The 17,282-nt window shown below is 51.5% G+C and overlaps 1 protein-coding gene across 1 annotated transcript in view; it reads left to right on the top strand.

The window, feature by feature from the left end:
- The first annotated feature begins 8,055 nt into the window (after positions 1-8,055).
- The window catches only part of LOC138514262 (tubulin alpha-1C chain-like), a 142,375-nt gene continuing 133,148 nt past the window's right edge, over positions 8,056-17,282 (top strand). Inside the window, exon 1 of the mRNA XM_069629635.1 lies at positions 8,056-8,190. Coding sequence (XP_069485736.1) covers positions 8,188-8,190 — 3 coding nt within the window. The 5' untranslated portion in view covers positions 8,056-8,187. The remainder of the gene's footprint in view (positions 8,191-17,282) is intronic.

Here is a 17,282-nt window from a genome sequence, read left to right as displayed (position 1 = left end):
AGGTGCTGTGGAGCACAGCGGCGGGGATCCGACCGCCAGCCGGAGACGCAAGGCCCGGCTCCCCTCCCGTGTTGTCATCTCGTCGGGGAGTGAGGAGTCCGGTGCCGCGTCCCAGGCCGCAGCTGCCGGGGGGAGGTCCAAGAGGCGGAGGTTGCAGTTGGACTCCTCGGCAGCAGAAGGGGCAGCTGGGACCCCACAGGGCCCAACAGGGGAAGATGGCACGGAGTCATCCAGGTTGGTGGGGGGTCTGGTGGAGGAGGAGGCCGTGCAAGCACCAGAGACGGGGTCTGGAGGTGGGGATCCCACTGGTGCTAGTGGTGCAGTCCAGGACCAGGGACAGGAGGCAGCACAGGCGGCCGCGGAGGTGCCTGTGTGCAATCCTGTCCCCGATCCTGTCCCTGCATCATCTTGCACCAGCAGGGATGCCCACGTCCAGACCCGTTTTCAGGCAGGGGATGAGCTGACGTCAACTGGACTTCCTCTGCCTGCGGACGTGGCTATCCAGGTCCGGGTTGAGCCTGTCCTGGCTGGTGTGGCGTTGCGTCAACGGGCCATGCGAGGTGACCTGCAGTCTTTTCATGGAGAGACTGCACGTCATCTCGAATGGCTCGTTGACCACGTCAGCCTGCTGGGACAGGTCACCCAGACCGGATTCCTCCGTCTGATGGGGCTTGTTCCGACCCCCTCCTCAACTGGACCCCCTACGCGCCAGTCGTCCTCTGTGCCATCTTCCCACCCATCAGTCACCTGGGTGCCCTGTGGAGCTGCCTCTGACAGTGCGGCCAGGCTGGTGGAGGAGGCATCCCTGCCACAGTCGGGAGTCGGACGTCCAGCAGGGGTGGCCACATCAACAACTGCACCCCAGCCGGCGGAGGATGTGCAGGCAGCAGGAGGCAGTGCACGGGCAGAGGCAGAGCAGCAGCAGCAGCAAGATGGTGGGAGCCATGAAGGCTCGGGGCCTTCGACATCGGAGGCGCAGGCATCGGCCGGAGGGCAGGAGGACCCAGGACAGAGAGTGTCTTCCGTGTGGCAGCGGTTGGGCCACGCCATAGGTGCGGAGCGGCGGCGGGCGGAAGAGGCGCGGCTCACAATGGTCAGGGCGGAGAACTCCATGCGGAGGGCCCTGAGGCGGGCCGAGTGCCTCGAGGCAATCCGCAGGGGGTTGGAGGAGGACACGGCGTCGTCCCTGCCGACCCTCGGGGCCATGGAACTGGACCGCCTCCGGGACATCGAACAGGAGTTCGATGATGCCCTGGCCCGGAACACCACAGAGTGAGCCGCTGGACTTGCCCGCCGCCTTTGTATATAGTTCTTTAGTTTTAGGTTTCCTTTGTTTTTTCTTATGATTTGGAGTCGACGGACACTGCTCCACTTTTTGTATATAGTTGATATTTAGGTAGGTTTTTTAGGAGGTTTCCTTAGTTCTGTTGTGATGATGGACCCTTGTTATTTTTGTACATAGTTCTTTGTTGCACGGAGAGTTTTGACATTTCACTTTGGACAAAATTTTTTGGATTAGATTTTCTAGTTTTGTGTTTTTATGCGGACATGCAGCTTCTTTTTTCACATTTACATTGTAGTTAGTTTTCTTTCTTTAGCATTCGTATTTTTTTCTAATACATTTTTTTTTCCATTGTTCACTGTGTGGTTTCATCTCATTGGTTTCATGCATGTCATGTTGTGTGTTTTCCCATTCAATTGGAAAATATGTGTGTGACGGACATGGGTTCATTTGCTTCATGAACATTGGGGGTGTAACATGTGATTTCCATTTCCATGTGGGTGAATGGGTTACTTGGTAGGGCTTTTTGGCTGTGGAGGCTGACCATTACGCACATTGTGAGGACCTGGTGGGGGCTGCACATGGTGGCAGGGGGGTGGGGGTGGTGGGAGACATGAGTGGGGGCCTGGTGGAGGCTGCCCCTGCACTGCTGGGGGGTGGGGGTGGTGGGAGACATGAGTGGGGGCCTGGTGGAGGGTGCCCCTGGTGGCGGGGGGGTGGGGGTGATAGGGGACATGAGTGGGGGCCTGGTGGAGGCTGCCCCTGCACTGCTGGGGGGTGGGGGTGGTGGGAGACATGAGTGGGGGCCTGGTGGAGGGTGACCCTGCACTGCTGGGGGGTGGTGGTGGTGGGAGACATGAGTGGGGGCCTGGTGGAGGGTGACCCTGGTGGCTGGGGGGTGGGGGTGGTGGGTGACATGAGTGGGGGCCTGGTGGAGGGTGACCCTGGTGGCTGGGGGGTGGGGGTGGTGGGAGACATGAGTGGGGGCCTGGTGGAGGGTGCCCCTGGTGGCGGGGGGGTGGGGGTGGTGGGTGACATGAGTGGGGGCCTGGTGGAGGGTGACCCTGGTGGCTGGGGGGTGGGGGTGGTGGGAGACATGAGTGGGGGCCTGGTGGAGGGTGCCCCTGGTGGCGGGGGGGTGGGGGTGATAGGGGACATGAGTGGGGGCCTGGTGGAGGCTGCCCCTGCACTGCTGGGGGGTGGGGGTGGTGGGAGACATGAGTGGGGGCCTGGTGGAGGGTGACCCTGGTGGCTGGGGGGTGGGGGTGGTGGTTGACATGAGTGGGGGCCTGGTGGTGGGTGACCCTGGTGGCTGGGGGGTGGGGGTGGTGGGAGACATGAGTGGGGGCCTGGTGGAGGCTGCCCCTGCACTGCTGGGGGGTGGGGGTGGTGGGAGACATGAGTGGGGGCCTGGTGGAGGCTGCCCCTGCTCTGGTGGGGGGTGGGGGTGGTGGGAGACATGAGTGGGGGCCTGGTGGAGGCTGCCCCTGCACTGCTGGGGGGTGGGGGTGGTGGGAGACATGAGTGGGGGCCTGGTGGAGGGTGCCCCTGGTGGCGGGGGGGTGGGGGTGATAGGGGACATGAGTGGGGGCCTGGTGGAGGCTGCCCCTGCACTGCTGGGGGGTGGGGGTGGTGGGAGACATGAGTGGGGGCCTGGTGGAGGCTGCCCCTGCACTGCTGGGGGGTGGGGGTGGTGGGAGACATGAGTGGGGGCCTGGTGGAGGGTGACCCTGGTGGCTGGGGGGTGGGGGTGGTGGGTGACATGAGTGGGGGCCTGGTGGAGGGTGACCCTGGTGGCTGGGGGGTGGGGGTGGTGGGAGACATGAGTGGGGGCCTGGTGGAGGGTGCCCCTGATGGCGGGGGGTGGGGGTGATAGGGGACATGAGTGGGGGCCTGGTGAAGGCTGCCCCTGCACTGCTGGGGGGTGGGGGTGGTGGGAGACATGAGTGGGGGCCTGGTGGAGGCTGCCCCTGCACTGCTGGGGGGTGGGGGTGGTGGGAGACATGAGTGGGGGCCTGGTGGAGGGTGACCCTGGTGGCTGGGGGGTGGGGGTGGCGGGTGACATGAGTGGGGGCCTGGTGGAGGGTGTCCCTGGTGGCTGGGGGGTGGGGGTGGTGGGAGACATGAGTGGGGGCCTGGTGGAGGCTGCCCCTGCACTGCTGGGGGGTGGGGGTGCAGGGGGACATGAGTGGGGGCCTGGTGGAGGGTGCCCCTGGTGGCGGGGGGGTGGGGTGATAGGGGACATGAGTGGGGGCCTGGTGGAGGCTGCCCCTGCACTGCTGGGGGGTGGGGGTGGTGGGAGACATGAGTGGGGGCCTGGTGGAGGGTGACCCTGGTGGCTGGGGGGTGGGGGTGGTGGGTGACATGAGTGGGGGCCTGGTGGAGGGTGACCCTGGTGGCTGGGGGGTGGGGGTGGTGGGAGACATGAGTGGGGGCCTGGTGGAGGGTGCCCCTGGTGGCGGGGGGGTGGGGGTGATAGGGGACATGAGTGGGGGCCTGGTGGAGGCTGCCCCTGCACTGCTGGGGGGTGGGGGTGGTGGGAGACATGAGTGGGGGCCTGGTGGAGGCTGCCCCTGCACTGCTGGGGGGTGGGGGTGCAGGGGGACATGAGCAGGTGTGCAGGGTAGTCCCCTGTTTTGTGGGCTGCCTGCAGGGGCTGTGGAGGGTGTACAGGGAACACCTGTGAGGACCCACCCAGCCTAATTGCGTGTGATAATTCCAGCACACCCCTGTAATACACATACCTGGCCAAATCGCATGTGAGAATTCCCGCGCACCCCTGTAATACACGTACCCTGGCCAATCGCGTGTAGAACTTCCCACGCACCCCTGTAATACACGTACCAAGCCAAATCGCGTGTGATAATTCCCACGCACCCCTGTAATACACGTACCTGGCCAAATCGCATGTGAGAATTCCCGCGCACCCCTGTAATACACGTACCCAGCCGAATCGCGTGTAGAACTTCCCGTGTACCCCTGTAATACACGTACCCAGCCAAATCGCGTGTGATAATTCCCACATACCCCTGTAATACACGTACCCTGGCCAATCGCGTGTCGAACTTCCCACGCACCCCTGTAATACACGTACCAAGCCAAATCGCGTGTGATAATTCCCACGCACCCCTGTAATACACGTACCTGGCCAAATCGCATGTGAGAATTCCCGCGCACCCCTGTAATACACGTACCCAGCCAAATCGCGTGTAGAACTTCCCGTGTACCCCTGTAATACACCTACCCAGCCAAATCGCGTGTGATAATTCCCGCGCACCCCTGGAATACACGTACCCAGCCAAATCGCGTGTGATAATTCCCGCGCACCCCTGGAATACACGTACCCAGCCAAATCGCGTGTGATAATTCCCGCGCACCCCTGTAATATACGTACCCAGCCAAATCGCGTGTGATAATTCCTGCGTACCCCTGTGATACACGTGCCCTGGCTAATCGCGTGTAAAACTTCACGCGTACCCCTGATATGCACGTTACCCGCTTTGCGTTCCTTGTTTGGCAGCCCTGTGGACTGGTCCAGGGTTAGCGCTGCCCTTTGCGATGATTTAGCGATTTTGATGGCTTTTCCTTGCGCGAGGGCGTTCTTGGGGGCGTTACTGGCGCTGCTGCAGGGTCGCTGCGATACTCTGCGCCAGGGCTGGTTTGGGAGCCTGAAATCCATGAATACGCTGTGCGCAGAAATCGGTTTTAGCGCACGTGCCTGGCGCAGTCAATCGCACGCGGACACTCTGCGCCAGCCGCTTGCGACACTTTTCTGCGAAATTCTATGAATTACCCTGTAAATCTTTGGCAGAACTTTGATGATTTTAGTAATTGCATGGACTCCTTGTGTAACTGTGTGTGGAGTTATAACGTGGTGAAAGTGGATACATTTTGCCAAACGGATCCGATAACGACTTCTTCAATGCAACAGCATAGGGCCAATTCGGATATCTCTGTCCGGTCTGCTATTCGATCGAGGGGGGGAGGGGGTTGGGCTCTACCAATTACACATCTAGCACCTAATGATTTGGTTCCTATCATTGGTTCTGGACCTTCAGCGGGGCCTTTCGCTCCTCCTAGGGAGTAGATGAGAGGTTGAGAGATCTACACCCTCTAATATTGATGGTCCCTGGGAAGTCCATGTTAGGACCTGGGGACATGGGTTGTCCCGTGAAAGGCAGCAACCATTCTATTTCAAAAAACATTCTAGCAATTGAAATCTACAATGCCACAGCCTAGGGACAAGACTATACAAGACTTTGTCATGGACAATAGGAATTTCATTATTACCAACATTGAAAAGCCAACTGGAGAAGAACCCAGAGATGCACTAAGGAGCAAAGTCTTGGCCTGGCTTCGTCAACGAACTGGGCCAGGGGTGGTTAAACATAGATCTGAAAATGATATGCAAGTGGGAAATTGACGAGTGGTGCACACAAAAAATAGGGACTGTGTTCTGGTCGGATGTGGGGCTAGTAACCTACCAAGTTACCTTAGTAAATGTAAATATGTGCCCAGAGGTTCATCAAATTTTAAACTTATAGTCGACTAGCCTGAAGGCTTGTGTTCTTGCTGTGAAGGCTGCATTAAGATGAATTTTCTCAGGTTATACCTATTGTACTGAAGGTGTGTTGTCTCTTTTTGTATTTCATGTTGTAAGTTATGTTTTTGACATGGCGCTCCGATGCCTGCAGGCTTTCAGCGCCTTACAAATAAATAAATAAAAAGTAATGTAAGAGACCAATGGTGGTGTATGGGGCACAGTGGTACCAACATTACCATCCAGGGTCACAGAATCTGTCATTGAAAAGCATACATTGCCACTGGGTGGTGTGAACATGACCTTGTGCCAAGGCTCTTCTTCCTTTTGCTCACCCACTGTGGAGGCCCCACGTGTAGGAGCCGCCAGGGCACAACTGCAACATCGCTGAATTCAAGACACGTGTCTCACTCGAGCAGAACAGAAGCCGAGCAGGCCATCAAGACACGTGTCTCACTCCAGCAGAACAGAAGCCAAGCAGGCCATGCACAACTGGCTTCCTTCAAGGCAGGCTGAATTCTGTAGGAATGTACCTTTCCATCTATTTGTTTTTCACGTTTCACCACTGGCCCACAACGTAGCAGCTCATCCAGCCTAGGGAGAAAGAAATTGCCACCTTGCCCACCTTTTATTATTAATAATAATTATTATTATATAAGGTGTATTTTTTAGACTCCCTATGGGCCACATGACCCATAGTTAGCATAGTTCCCAACCTTTTGTGTCAACACGGTAGGTGAAAGCACCCGATTTTCGTTTTGGCGGGTGAGAGCCCATAGAAGTGAATAGGCATATGGGAGACTTGGCGGGTGATTCAGCTGCTTGCAAGGCGGGTGACATCCGCCAACGGCTGGGGCGTTGAGAGCTATGAGTTAGGTAGAGTGGTAAAAGAGGTGATAACGGTATTTCTACTTGTTTTGACCACTATCGCCAAACTCATAACGAAGCCCTTTATTTTTCTCTCCTGGGAATGTAATGTAAATGAAAATGTAAAGCGCAAAAACTAAGGCCCAGAGGCATCTAGGAGCTAAGAAAACAACAGGTGACCAGCGAAAAAGAATTAAACGAAGCGAGGAAACTTAGGAAGCACACCCAGCTCCCTTCCTTCCCCGACAACAAAAACAAAAGGAAGAAAGAAAACACGGGATCCACTGGGACAGGGAGCCCCACAGGGGTTTTTCTCGTCGCCAATGTTGTGGGGGCCTGCTTTGGGCATCCAGCAGGCCCCAGGGTGCTATGGGGCATCGGCACCATCTGGAGTGGAGGCAGGGGGAACCATGCAGACCTCTGTCACCGTCCTGGCACGAGGGTCCCACAGCATCATGGCCTGCAGGCCCGTGCTCACACAGTGTGGGCCTGCAGGGGTAAAGAATGAGAGATGGACTCAGTCCTTCCTCTTTGGGAGACTGCAGTCCTTCTCCTGCACGTCCTGAGCGCTTGTTCTTCTTCTTGCTGATAGATTTTTATCCATCAGCGGTGATTTTTGGATACCGAGGCTTAAGCCTCATTACTCCATCTTCTCAGGTTGAGTGTGTAGTCGCGGGTTTGTTTTCTTCTTGGTCTGTGTGGTCTTGTCACAGTAGGGCTGGTTTCACAGGGTCTTCGCAGTGATGGGCCGCGGGTTCTCCTGCACGTGTCTGTAGGGGCTCCTTTTATTAGCTTGGCACATGAACATGTTAAAAGGGCAATACACAGGGGAGGGACACATTCCCTTAAAGGGGAAATACACTTGGGAGGGTCACACACCACAGAAAGTAAGATGATCGTGTATCTCCCGTAGCTGCACCAGTGGTCAAGTTACAGTCAATCTCCTATCAATGTACCATTAAATCTGCTCCATCTGATTTCCTTTGCCATCATCGCAGCACAGGGAAATTGCATTGTGTTCTGGTCCATCACAATGTCCTGTTGCATTAAAACGCCCATCAAACTTAATTTCAAAAAAAGATGCAGGCATTTCGATCCATCCATCATTGTTGCCATGTGGACTCACCTCAAGTGAAACTCACTATAAATTAGCCTCCACCCTTGATGTATTCCCTCAGTCTTAAGTCTCCACGTGCACCGCTGATTTGATTGGAGTCTCACAATTTCATGTACCCCCTTAAAAATGTGAGCCCTGACATTAAATGACCGTTTATGAACTCGGGGACCTGGAGAACTCTGCCTCTAAATATCTGAGTTGTGGGGCATTCGTTTAGGGTTGGGTTGTACTGTCGCTTTAACGGGAGGCCTCAAAAGGACTGCACCTTTAAATAATAGTAGCTGCCTCCGCCACCAGCAGCTGCGTCTGTAATCGCTCTCAGTCTGCTTTGCTGAAACCAAGGGAAGGTCTCGTGATTCCAGCTTGCATTTATTTCCAAACATGGTAAGTTTTCAGTTCTTTTATTTGAGCTGTACCTGTGTTGGGCGGTGTTTGCTATTCATCCCGATTAATACAGGGGTGTTCCAACTGTGCATGTGGGTGAAGTGTTGCATCCACTTCTATCTGCGAGCTTTGCTTTTCGTGCGTGGGTGTGGAGGGGCGGGCGTTTTCCTGGTTGGAGATTCGCGCTTTTTTTCCTCTTAAGTGTTTACCAGTCTTTTTTTTGGGTCCAGTGTGCACGGTTTTAGGGGCGATGCTAAAATCTCGTTGCGCTATAGCGGGAGGCGGCCACGCGATCTTGTGGAGGCTCGTTAGCACAAAACTTTAGGATTGAGCTAAAAAGTATTTGAAATAAAATGGGGGTGGAGTGAGGCGCTGTTAGGGGGCAACATCTTGCAGTGAAAATGAGTAGGTTCAGTCTGCAGTGCTTTTGAACTGCGTAGGGAGGAAGGAAAAGCCGGCGCGCGCACCCTCGTGATTCATGCCTGAGCCTCGGGCTACACTCGGCGCTGTTAAAATCCAACGATTGCACACGTTATGGAGCTGCTCCTCGTGCGGCAATGTGTCTGGTGGTGTGCTGTGGGTTGTTTATTTTAGGGACATGTTTTGCCATATGTTTTCTGAGGTACACAATGTTTGAAGCATTTTTTTTTATATGGTGGCAGGGGAGTGCGCGTCACAATAGGCGAGGGCAGCTTCTGTGCTTCTGTCAACGGTTTGAGAAGCGCTCGCATGTGGCGGCTGGCTGTTGGTACAACTGTTTGCGGCTTTCGGTGCCTGTGGTGTATTGCAGAAACTGTACCCCCTTAGGAATGCGAAGTATGGGGAGCGGGGGGAGCTCGGGTGGGGAATGTGTCTGAGGGGAGGAGTGAGCTCACGGGCTTGCACTATTCAGCTCCTCTTGAAGTTCACCTCATGTGTTATTTAGGCATCTTTCCTTCAGCAGGGCAGGGGCTGGAATTTCCACACATGCCCTCTTGGGGAAATGTAATATTTGGGGTGTTTTTCTTTTACTTCGTGCTTTGCAGACTTGTCCCTACCATACCCAAAATGCACACTCTAGTTCCATACTAGCTTCCTGGTTGCAGTTTATTTTGTTTATTTTCCCTGTTATAAAATCGGAACTAAATTCTCAAGAGTTCAAAGATGAAACGTGTTGGCAAAGGTAACATTTTTGGCTTTTGTGTAGGCATGCAAATGATGCTAGTACAAGGGCCTATTATGGCAATGCCTGCCAAACGTATATCTAATGTATATACTTGTTTGTTTTGAGCAGAGGTTCAGTGCAAGGAACATATACGGGGACATGCGTACTGTTTACAAATCAAGTGGCCGAAGGCTCTCTTGTTACCCGTTTCATTATACCATGAACTCATTTAAGCTGCTACCTTTCAGAAGACTGCTTAGAAAGAATACGGAACAAGCACTGTGCTTTTGGATGCCAAAAAGCATTGGGTGAGAGTGTTGTGGGTGGGAATAGCCATTGGTGGGTGGGAATAGCCATTGGTGGGTGACACGCCCACAGGATGTGTACCTTCTCGCATTCCATCCATTATCGTTGCCTCCCAATGGGTTTGGCCTATAGACGGTGCTTACAGTACCACCTAAAAGCCCAAACTACAAAAAACAGGCCTTCAGGAGCCTCGCGGGACATGATTGGGGCATCAAAGCCCCCTTTTTTTTTTTCAAAATTATTTAATCTTTTCGAATATTGAGTCTAGCTACATGAGCATATCTTTCCCCAATACCCTCTGCTAAACCCCTTCTCAATGTGTATATCCCTGCCCACCTATGCAGAACATCACTCCAGTGCGTCCCCCCCTCTTCAAGCCGCCACTAAAACATATATGTCCATAGAAATACAAAATTCACCGACATCCTTAAATGCTACCCACAAGTTGCATACCCACAGCCTTAAAAGGACTTCTGCATATGAACCCTTTCTGCTTCACCCCTGAAATATACATATTGGCTCCCTACTTCCGTTTGGACCCTTAATTTCCTGCATCCTCACCGGATAGCGATTTCCCGACATCCTTAAATGCTACCCACAAGTTGCATACCCACAGCCTTAAAAGGGCTTCTGCATGTGAACCCTTTCTGCTTCACCCCTGAAATATACATATTGGCTCCCTACTTCCGTTTGGACCCTTAATTTCCTGCATCCTCACCGGATAGCGATTTCAGAATGTATCTAGTTCAGTGCAACAGCGGGCGGGACTGCCCAGATTTCTGTAATATTTCCTCGTGTAGTGATGGGGAAAGCCACAATAGGCCTGGCCTTAGCTAGCCCCTGCTCGACGTCAGTGCCTACCCAAACCACGGCAAGGGCAGACAGTAACCTATATGCCGGCAAAAAAAAAAAATGCTAGGGGGGGGGGTGACCTACATGCTGTGGATGTAGCTACCTACCTTTCCACAAAAAATGAAACCCAACTGAGCCAAAATGGATTTGAATTTGTACCTCTGCTGGGAGAATAAAGGGGAAAATAGCGGGTTTTAACCCGCTAACCCATTGCTTCGTTCCAGCATTTTCCTTTATTGCGCCATGTTTCCATTGATAATTGAAGCCTACACGGAGGGAGATGCCAGTCAAGTCCGGGTTTTCTTTGCATTCTGTGATATTTGCCCCAGATAAAAAAAAAAAAATACAAGTCTACAAGACCCAGAACGCAAAGTTGAAACCAGAACTGGATCTCCTCAAGCAAACCTCCGCCCCAGAGGTAGCTATGGCTCTAGTGGACTAGCCCTGAGCCCCCACTGCCTGATACTGAATAGCCTCCCGGACCCACCAACTTAATGGTTGTGACCGAGGCCTTCAGCCCAAGCTTGGGGTCGCATGGTGGGAGAGGACATGTGTGTCCTTAAGAACCACCAACAAGGGAGGCCTACACAAGAGCACACAGTTCCCCCAACAGCCTTCCTGATGTGATGGCCACCAGAAAGGCAGACTTGAAGGTGAGAATCTCGAGGCACATCCTTTAGGGGAGGAGGCTTTTCGGGTCTCCCCTAGTCTAATGTACAAGTGGGGTTTGTTAACCCCCTTGATTCTTAGCTCTAGGATCCTGGAGAACACTTTCCCTTGCGGAATGCCCTGGCAGCGAAGTTGAGATGCACAGCCAGTGATTGGATCTTCTTACAGTCCTTTTATTTCTTCCCCTTAGCCTTTTGATGTTCTTAATCAGATCATCCCTTTTCTTCTCTGGTATTCTGCATTCCCCAGCCGCTGTATCTATCTTTATACCATAGGGTTCTGGAAGGCGGAGTGGTTCTCTTTTGCTAGTGGTATTCCCCATTCTTCTGCCATTTGTATTAATCTTGCTAGGGCCTGCCTGCATTCTGCTGACCCATGATTGCCCATTACTAGGAAGTCATCTAGGTAATGTACTATGCAGGGTTCTGGCATTGTTCTTGAGCTTACTTGAGAATGCCAACTGAAAAAGAACTGAATTTTTCGAATAGTGCACAGGATATTGCGCATCCCATCGGAAGGCATCTGTCCGCAAAGAATTTTTCAAATTGAAAACCTAACCAAGGTTGTGATTCCAGGTGCACTGGGAGGAGCCTGAAAGCAGATTTGATATCCACCTTGGCAATCAGTGTGTTCTTACCATGCTGTGATGGTTCTGAGCGCTTCTTGGAAATTGGTATATGATGCAGATGTCTCTGTTTCAGGGATCCCATCATTCCCTGACTTGCCTGGCAGAAATGATAGGTGGTGTATCGGTCTACATCTTTGGGCACTAGGCCTAATGGAGAACATATTTATTTGTTAAATGGCAGAATCTCCCATGGGCCTCCTACCCTTCCTATCTTTATTTCCTTCTGTATTTTCTTTCACTATTGCTGTTTCTCCCTGGTGGATATTGGAATTTGTGTGAGTTGCACCCCTTGAAGGGAATATGAAAACCTTCCATAAACCCTTTGCTGAACAATTTCCCTGTCTTTGTCTAGATAAACCTCCACCCAGTGTTTGATGATCAGAATCTTTGTTTTTTTTTTTTTTTACATTTTTTTTTTCTCCCCTGGTTTCAAACTAGTGCTATGGTTCCTCGCTCTTGGTAGCCTGGTGCACCTGTAGACTGTGCCCCCCCCCCCCAAACCCTCAGCATTTGCTGCAGCTATGCTTGTATCTACACTCCTTTCCCCAGGTGCAGAAACCCACAGATTTCAGGCATGCAATGTTATTCGTGCTAGAATGGTATGGCTTGATTGTTGTCGGACTGTGTGTATGTTTACTCAGCCCCCCAGGGCTGCTTTCCGAAAAGGCTGTAAGTTTGTTGGTTCTCCCCTTCTACACTTTTGCTATACTGTCGTGCTTTGCTGACTATTTGTACCGTATTTTAGGCACTGGGGAGAAATTTTGTTTTAAAAAATCATGAATATAGAGGTTTGTCTCTTGGGTGTCCATTACTTCTGTGAATTCACTGTTGTAGTTTATCCATGCTTCTCCCCCCAACGTCTCCTTCACCAATCTTATTTTTGTCTTCGTATGCAGACAATGCAGTACCATCCTTCGGGAATCTCTCTTACAGTTGCCATGATGCGAAAGGCTTTTGACTAATTCCCAAAATGTTGCTCCCCTTGTGATATTTTTTTTAAACATTTTTTTTCGGGTTGTGCTTTTTCTCTTCCTCCTTCTTGTCATCTCTGAATACATCCTATGCCTTCTTGGCTTCTAATGGAGAATATTTCTATACACCCCTTTTGCCATATCTTTTCCTTTACTTTCTGGACTATATTCCATACTAGCGTTTATTCAAATCTTCTTTGTGTCGGTAATGCTGCTGCAGATCTATCCAAATTTAGACTGCCGCTGATGCAGTTGGTGTTGTGTTCTGTGGGCATATCTTTGCTAATATTGGCATTGTTTGCCTCCCTTGTGACTGCGCCCTCACCTGTGTTGTCACAAGCCTGCTGTCCCTTTTGTGCCTTGACCGGGTTTCCCACTGGTATAAGAGATCGTGCTTTGGGAAGGGTGTGTGTTGTTGCTGTCCCTTGCATTTGCCGCTGGCCCTCGGGGAGGCCCCCACCCGACCCGGGCCTATTACTAATATTGTCCAGTCGTTGTTTGCCCACGCCCTCTAGCTCCATTGGGTACCACCATTTCACGGTGCTGGATCTCAGTGTAAGAGGAACACGCGGAGTAGTGAAAGGACCGGTGCGCCCCAGCATAATCCTTCTGCAAGGGCGCATCCGTCTTCCTGTCTGTCCATCTAGAATTACTTCCTCCGGGGCCATGGAAGAGCGATCCACCATCATTGGGAGAATATCTTCGACCTTCACCAACTGAGGCAGGAGTTTGTGTTTTTTTTTTTTTTTTTTTCCCCCTCCTTCTCACCCTGAAGGAAGTACAGCTATGACAGAAAGTGTGGGACGGCAATCCGGTCAGGCTGCCTCCAAGCAGCAAAGGCCTCCTTAATTGCAGTTGGGAGAGGAAGGCCTTCCTTCAGAGCCTTCGTAAAACTGATGAGGAACCACCCTAGGAGTAGGGTCAGCGGCAGGATCTGGCAAAGTCCTTATGAAGTCACCTTGATAGGCACCGCATCAGAACAATCTCCCCCCCCCCCCCCCCTCACCTCCCAAACTCAACCCTGGAGCTCTGCCTTCTTGGATGCAGGGGAGCCCCAGATGCTGAATGGCCCAGAACCTTGGATGCACCGCGGGAGGCAGCCAGGCATTGGCAGACGCTGAACACCAAGACTGGAGCTACGCAGGGCCACTGTGTCCGCAGCAGCACGGAACCGCACCCCCGGGACCTGAAGCTCAGCAGGGGTCCTGGTGTGTCCGCCCAAGGAGGACCTGACTAACTCGGCAGCAGGGTTTGCCTCTGGTGCTGGAACAGTGCCCTCTCAAGCCAGGCAAGAGGAGAAGATCCCATGAAGGCGAGTTCCTGCCTGGACTGTGGCCAGTCAGGTGGGCGCTGCTGATGACCCTCGCAAAGAGCGACACCTCACACACAAGTACTGGAACGAGGAAGAGGGACGCGGAGGTAATGGTCCTATTCAGTCACCAGATGCGGCTCTTAATAAACTCCACCATTGGCATGTATGCCTTTCGTAGATTTATTTTGGCTTTCAATCTGTTTTCAGTAAAGTTGACTAAAGAAAACCCTTTCTAGCTATGGAATGCTGACTAGGCCACGATATTTGCTTGTTAAATGCAGACTGATGTTCTTACATTTTTTTTGTTGTGTCACTTCATGTCTTTGACGATATCCATATCAAAAAGTTGCAAGCATGTGGTCCACACTGGTGTTTCCGCACTGTATTTTTATATTTTTAGGCTACCCTGTGTGGCAGTTGCAATCCATATGTGTCCAGTCCTGGTTTTTAGGCACACTTCATGAATCTTTTGTAACGCGCGTGGCCGGGATTTTAACCAGTGTTGTTCTGGGTTATCTTGCTTCCAAGACAAATACGTTGTCTCCCGGAATATCCTCACAGCCCATTGTAGTACTTGTAGTCCTGCACTTATGACATACATTCCGCATCCCTGGCTTCTTTAAGGCTTACGTGTGTGGTTTTTGTTTAATTTTATTTTTTAGAATTCTTTTTTTTTTGTGAACAGTTTGATCACTGCTGCTGGTCATTTTTTTTTGTGTGAACATGCTGCTGGTCTCTGTGAAGTAATACTAGTGGCCAGTGGTTTCAACTTTAGTGGGCCTTTGGATGTTTACCCTCCTCGTTAAACTACATCACATAAAGATACTGTTATGTGGCAAAAGACACATATTCGAGTGTCCCCGTCATATGTGCTGGTATGTGGGACAGAAATGAGTACTTACTGACAACGTTACGTTTGGACACACCTAATAGTTTGTGATCATTTAGAATACTCTTTTATTCTCGAAGCCTAAAATCCTATACATTGGGGGCGATTAACTTAAAAAGTTACGTCTGTGGTTTAGGAAATATTCAATTCAGGGTGTGCATTGTTCTATTGCTGGCTTGGCTTTGGCTCAACCCTTATTTTTTTCCTTGTAATTCTCTGGCTCCCGCACCTCTACTAATGAATGTTTTTCAGGTTGCACCGCCATGTCTTGTAAAATCTGGAGGAAAAAAAAATACTGCCTCCCTTCTCATGAATGGGTAGGTCTAGGAGGAGAGGTCCTAGCAGCTTTATGTAAAGCCGGGACGAATTGGTTCCAGCATGGAAAGCAGAACATGAGCAGTGCACCCTGACTTGGGGCAACGTGAGATCCTGCGGATGGTGATGGTACGGTTGATGTTTTCTTTTTTTTGTTCTTTGAATTATGGGGTTTCCTTGCTGTTAATTCTAGAATGCCCCATCAATAGGAGTGCGTTGCCCTACCATCTGCTTGCACACACTGAGGGCTCCAATCGTGGAGATTTTTTTAGCTTTTGTGTTCATTGACACCTACTCCGATATTGGAGTACAGCTAGGAGGGAGAAGCAGTGGCGTCGCCCCGTGCCCCTACCGAAGATGAGCAGTGACCATGTTCGCACGTTACTTTTGTCTGTGCCCCCTACTTTTGTCTTTAGCCCCCTCTGTGCCCCTCCTTAATTTGATTCCTGGCGACGCCACTGGGGAGAGGACATGCAAGGATGGACACGCATGTGTGTTGATTTACTAGCAACCCAAAACACACCCTCCTGTGATCTTTGCGCTCTCTCTATCCAGCAGTAACATCCAACGCTGGGCTACCTGTACTCTTTCTGAGCAGTCTGACTTTTTATCGAAGCTATACATGTGATGCGTGTGTGTGAAACATTTCTTAACCCCTTGTGCCTTCAGCTACCCAATCTCTTGCACTGAATTCCTGTTTTAAAACGAGCATTGCCCAAGCAAACAGTGTTTTGTGGATGGGGATGTCCAAGGCACTGCTGTCGTGTACTCTGAACTATTTCCGCCTGTTGCCATGTCCAAGGAGTCCAATTGTGGATGTGTTAAAAAAAAAATGCCTGCACAACAGCCTAAACTTTGCCAATGCGTCTTTTATCCTGCATTAAAACACTGGCTTGTTTCTGATGACAAATGCATAATCGTGCATGTTTATCAAGGGGAAGAAGCATAAAAGCAGCTTCCCAAACACACACTAAACAGTTGTTTTACGGGTGAATAATTGTCTTATTAAAGCGGAGTACAGCTCTGGCGCAAGATGACCATATTCGGTCCTCGGGAGTCGAGATCACAGAACAGCAGCGTGGGGCACGTGCTGCCTTTACTCACAGTGAGGCCGCCATAGCTGGTCTCGCCGCCGCTCTCAAAGCCTTTGTTTTCATGCCCTACTGCTCAGTCAAGGGCCGTGTGCAGCTCTCGACTGCAGAAAAGGTGTGCTTTTTCGGGGGTTTTAGTTTCGGCTATTAGGCGACACCTGTAAGTGGATACTATATTGCATGGAGTAGAGATGGGGTGGACCGGGAACCAAAAGAGGCCCTGCCTGGAATGAGGAGGGACAGTCTGTGGGTGTTTGGTTTTGGTTATGTGCCCACCCATTGCCTGGCCATGCTAATGCATTTGGACATTGCCAACCATTCCTGCCTCTGGCTGCCCAAAACTCCTCCCAATGGGCATGGGTGTAATTTTAGGAGGGGACAGGGGTGTTTGTTCCCCCCCATTCATTTGGCTGAGGCACCTTTTCTTCAGATGTCATGTTCCAACCCCCCAACATTTTCAGCAACGTGCCACTGTCAATGGGAACTCGTTGCTCTCGCTATAATTAAGCCCCTCCATCAACATTTGCATTAAAGGTGCCTACCAGTGTTTTGTTCAAAGCAGTTTTCTGAGAGTTCGACATATTAGCAGGCCTGCATTTAGCACTGTTTTTATAAGAACTCTGTGTGTCCTTCACTGAAATCCTGTTCTAAACAAGAAATTGCCAAAGCCAACATTATTTAAAAGCTTTGCAAGGCACTGCTATATACCATGAGGGAAACTGGCAGCACTTCATAAATGTAGTGTAGTAAGGCATAACTATGTTCAAAGCAATGTAGCGCACCTTGCAAATGCGTACTTGCGCTAGCATCTTGACGAGACAATGGAGGGTGTTTATGTAACTTATGGGGCTTGTAGTAGTAGCTTTGGGTGCTCTACAGCAACCTGCAGATGAATGTTAAACTGTCACTTCGAAC

Source organism: Ambystoma mexicanum, chromosome 12 (genome assembly GCF_040938575.1).
Source record: "Ambystoma mexicanum isolate Mex_15411 chromosome 12, UKY_AmexF1_1, whole genome shotgun sequence".
NCBI classification, from domain to species: domain Eukaryota; kingdom Metazoa; phylum Chordata; class Amphibia; order Caudata; family Ambystomatidae; genus Ambystoma; species Ambystoma mexicanum.
This window is presented reverse-complemented; position numbering and strand designations above follow the sequence as displayed.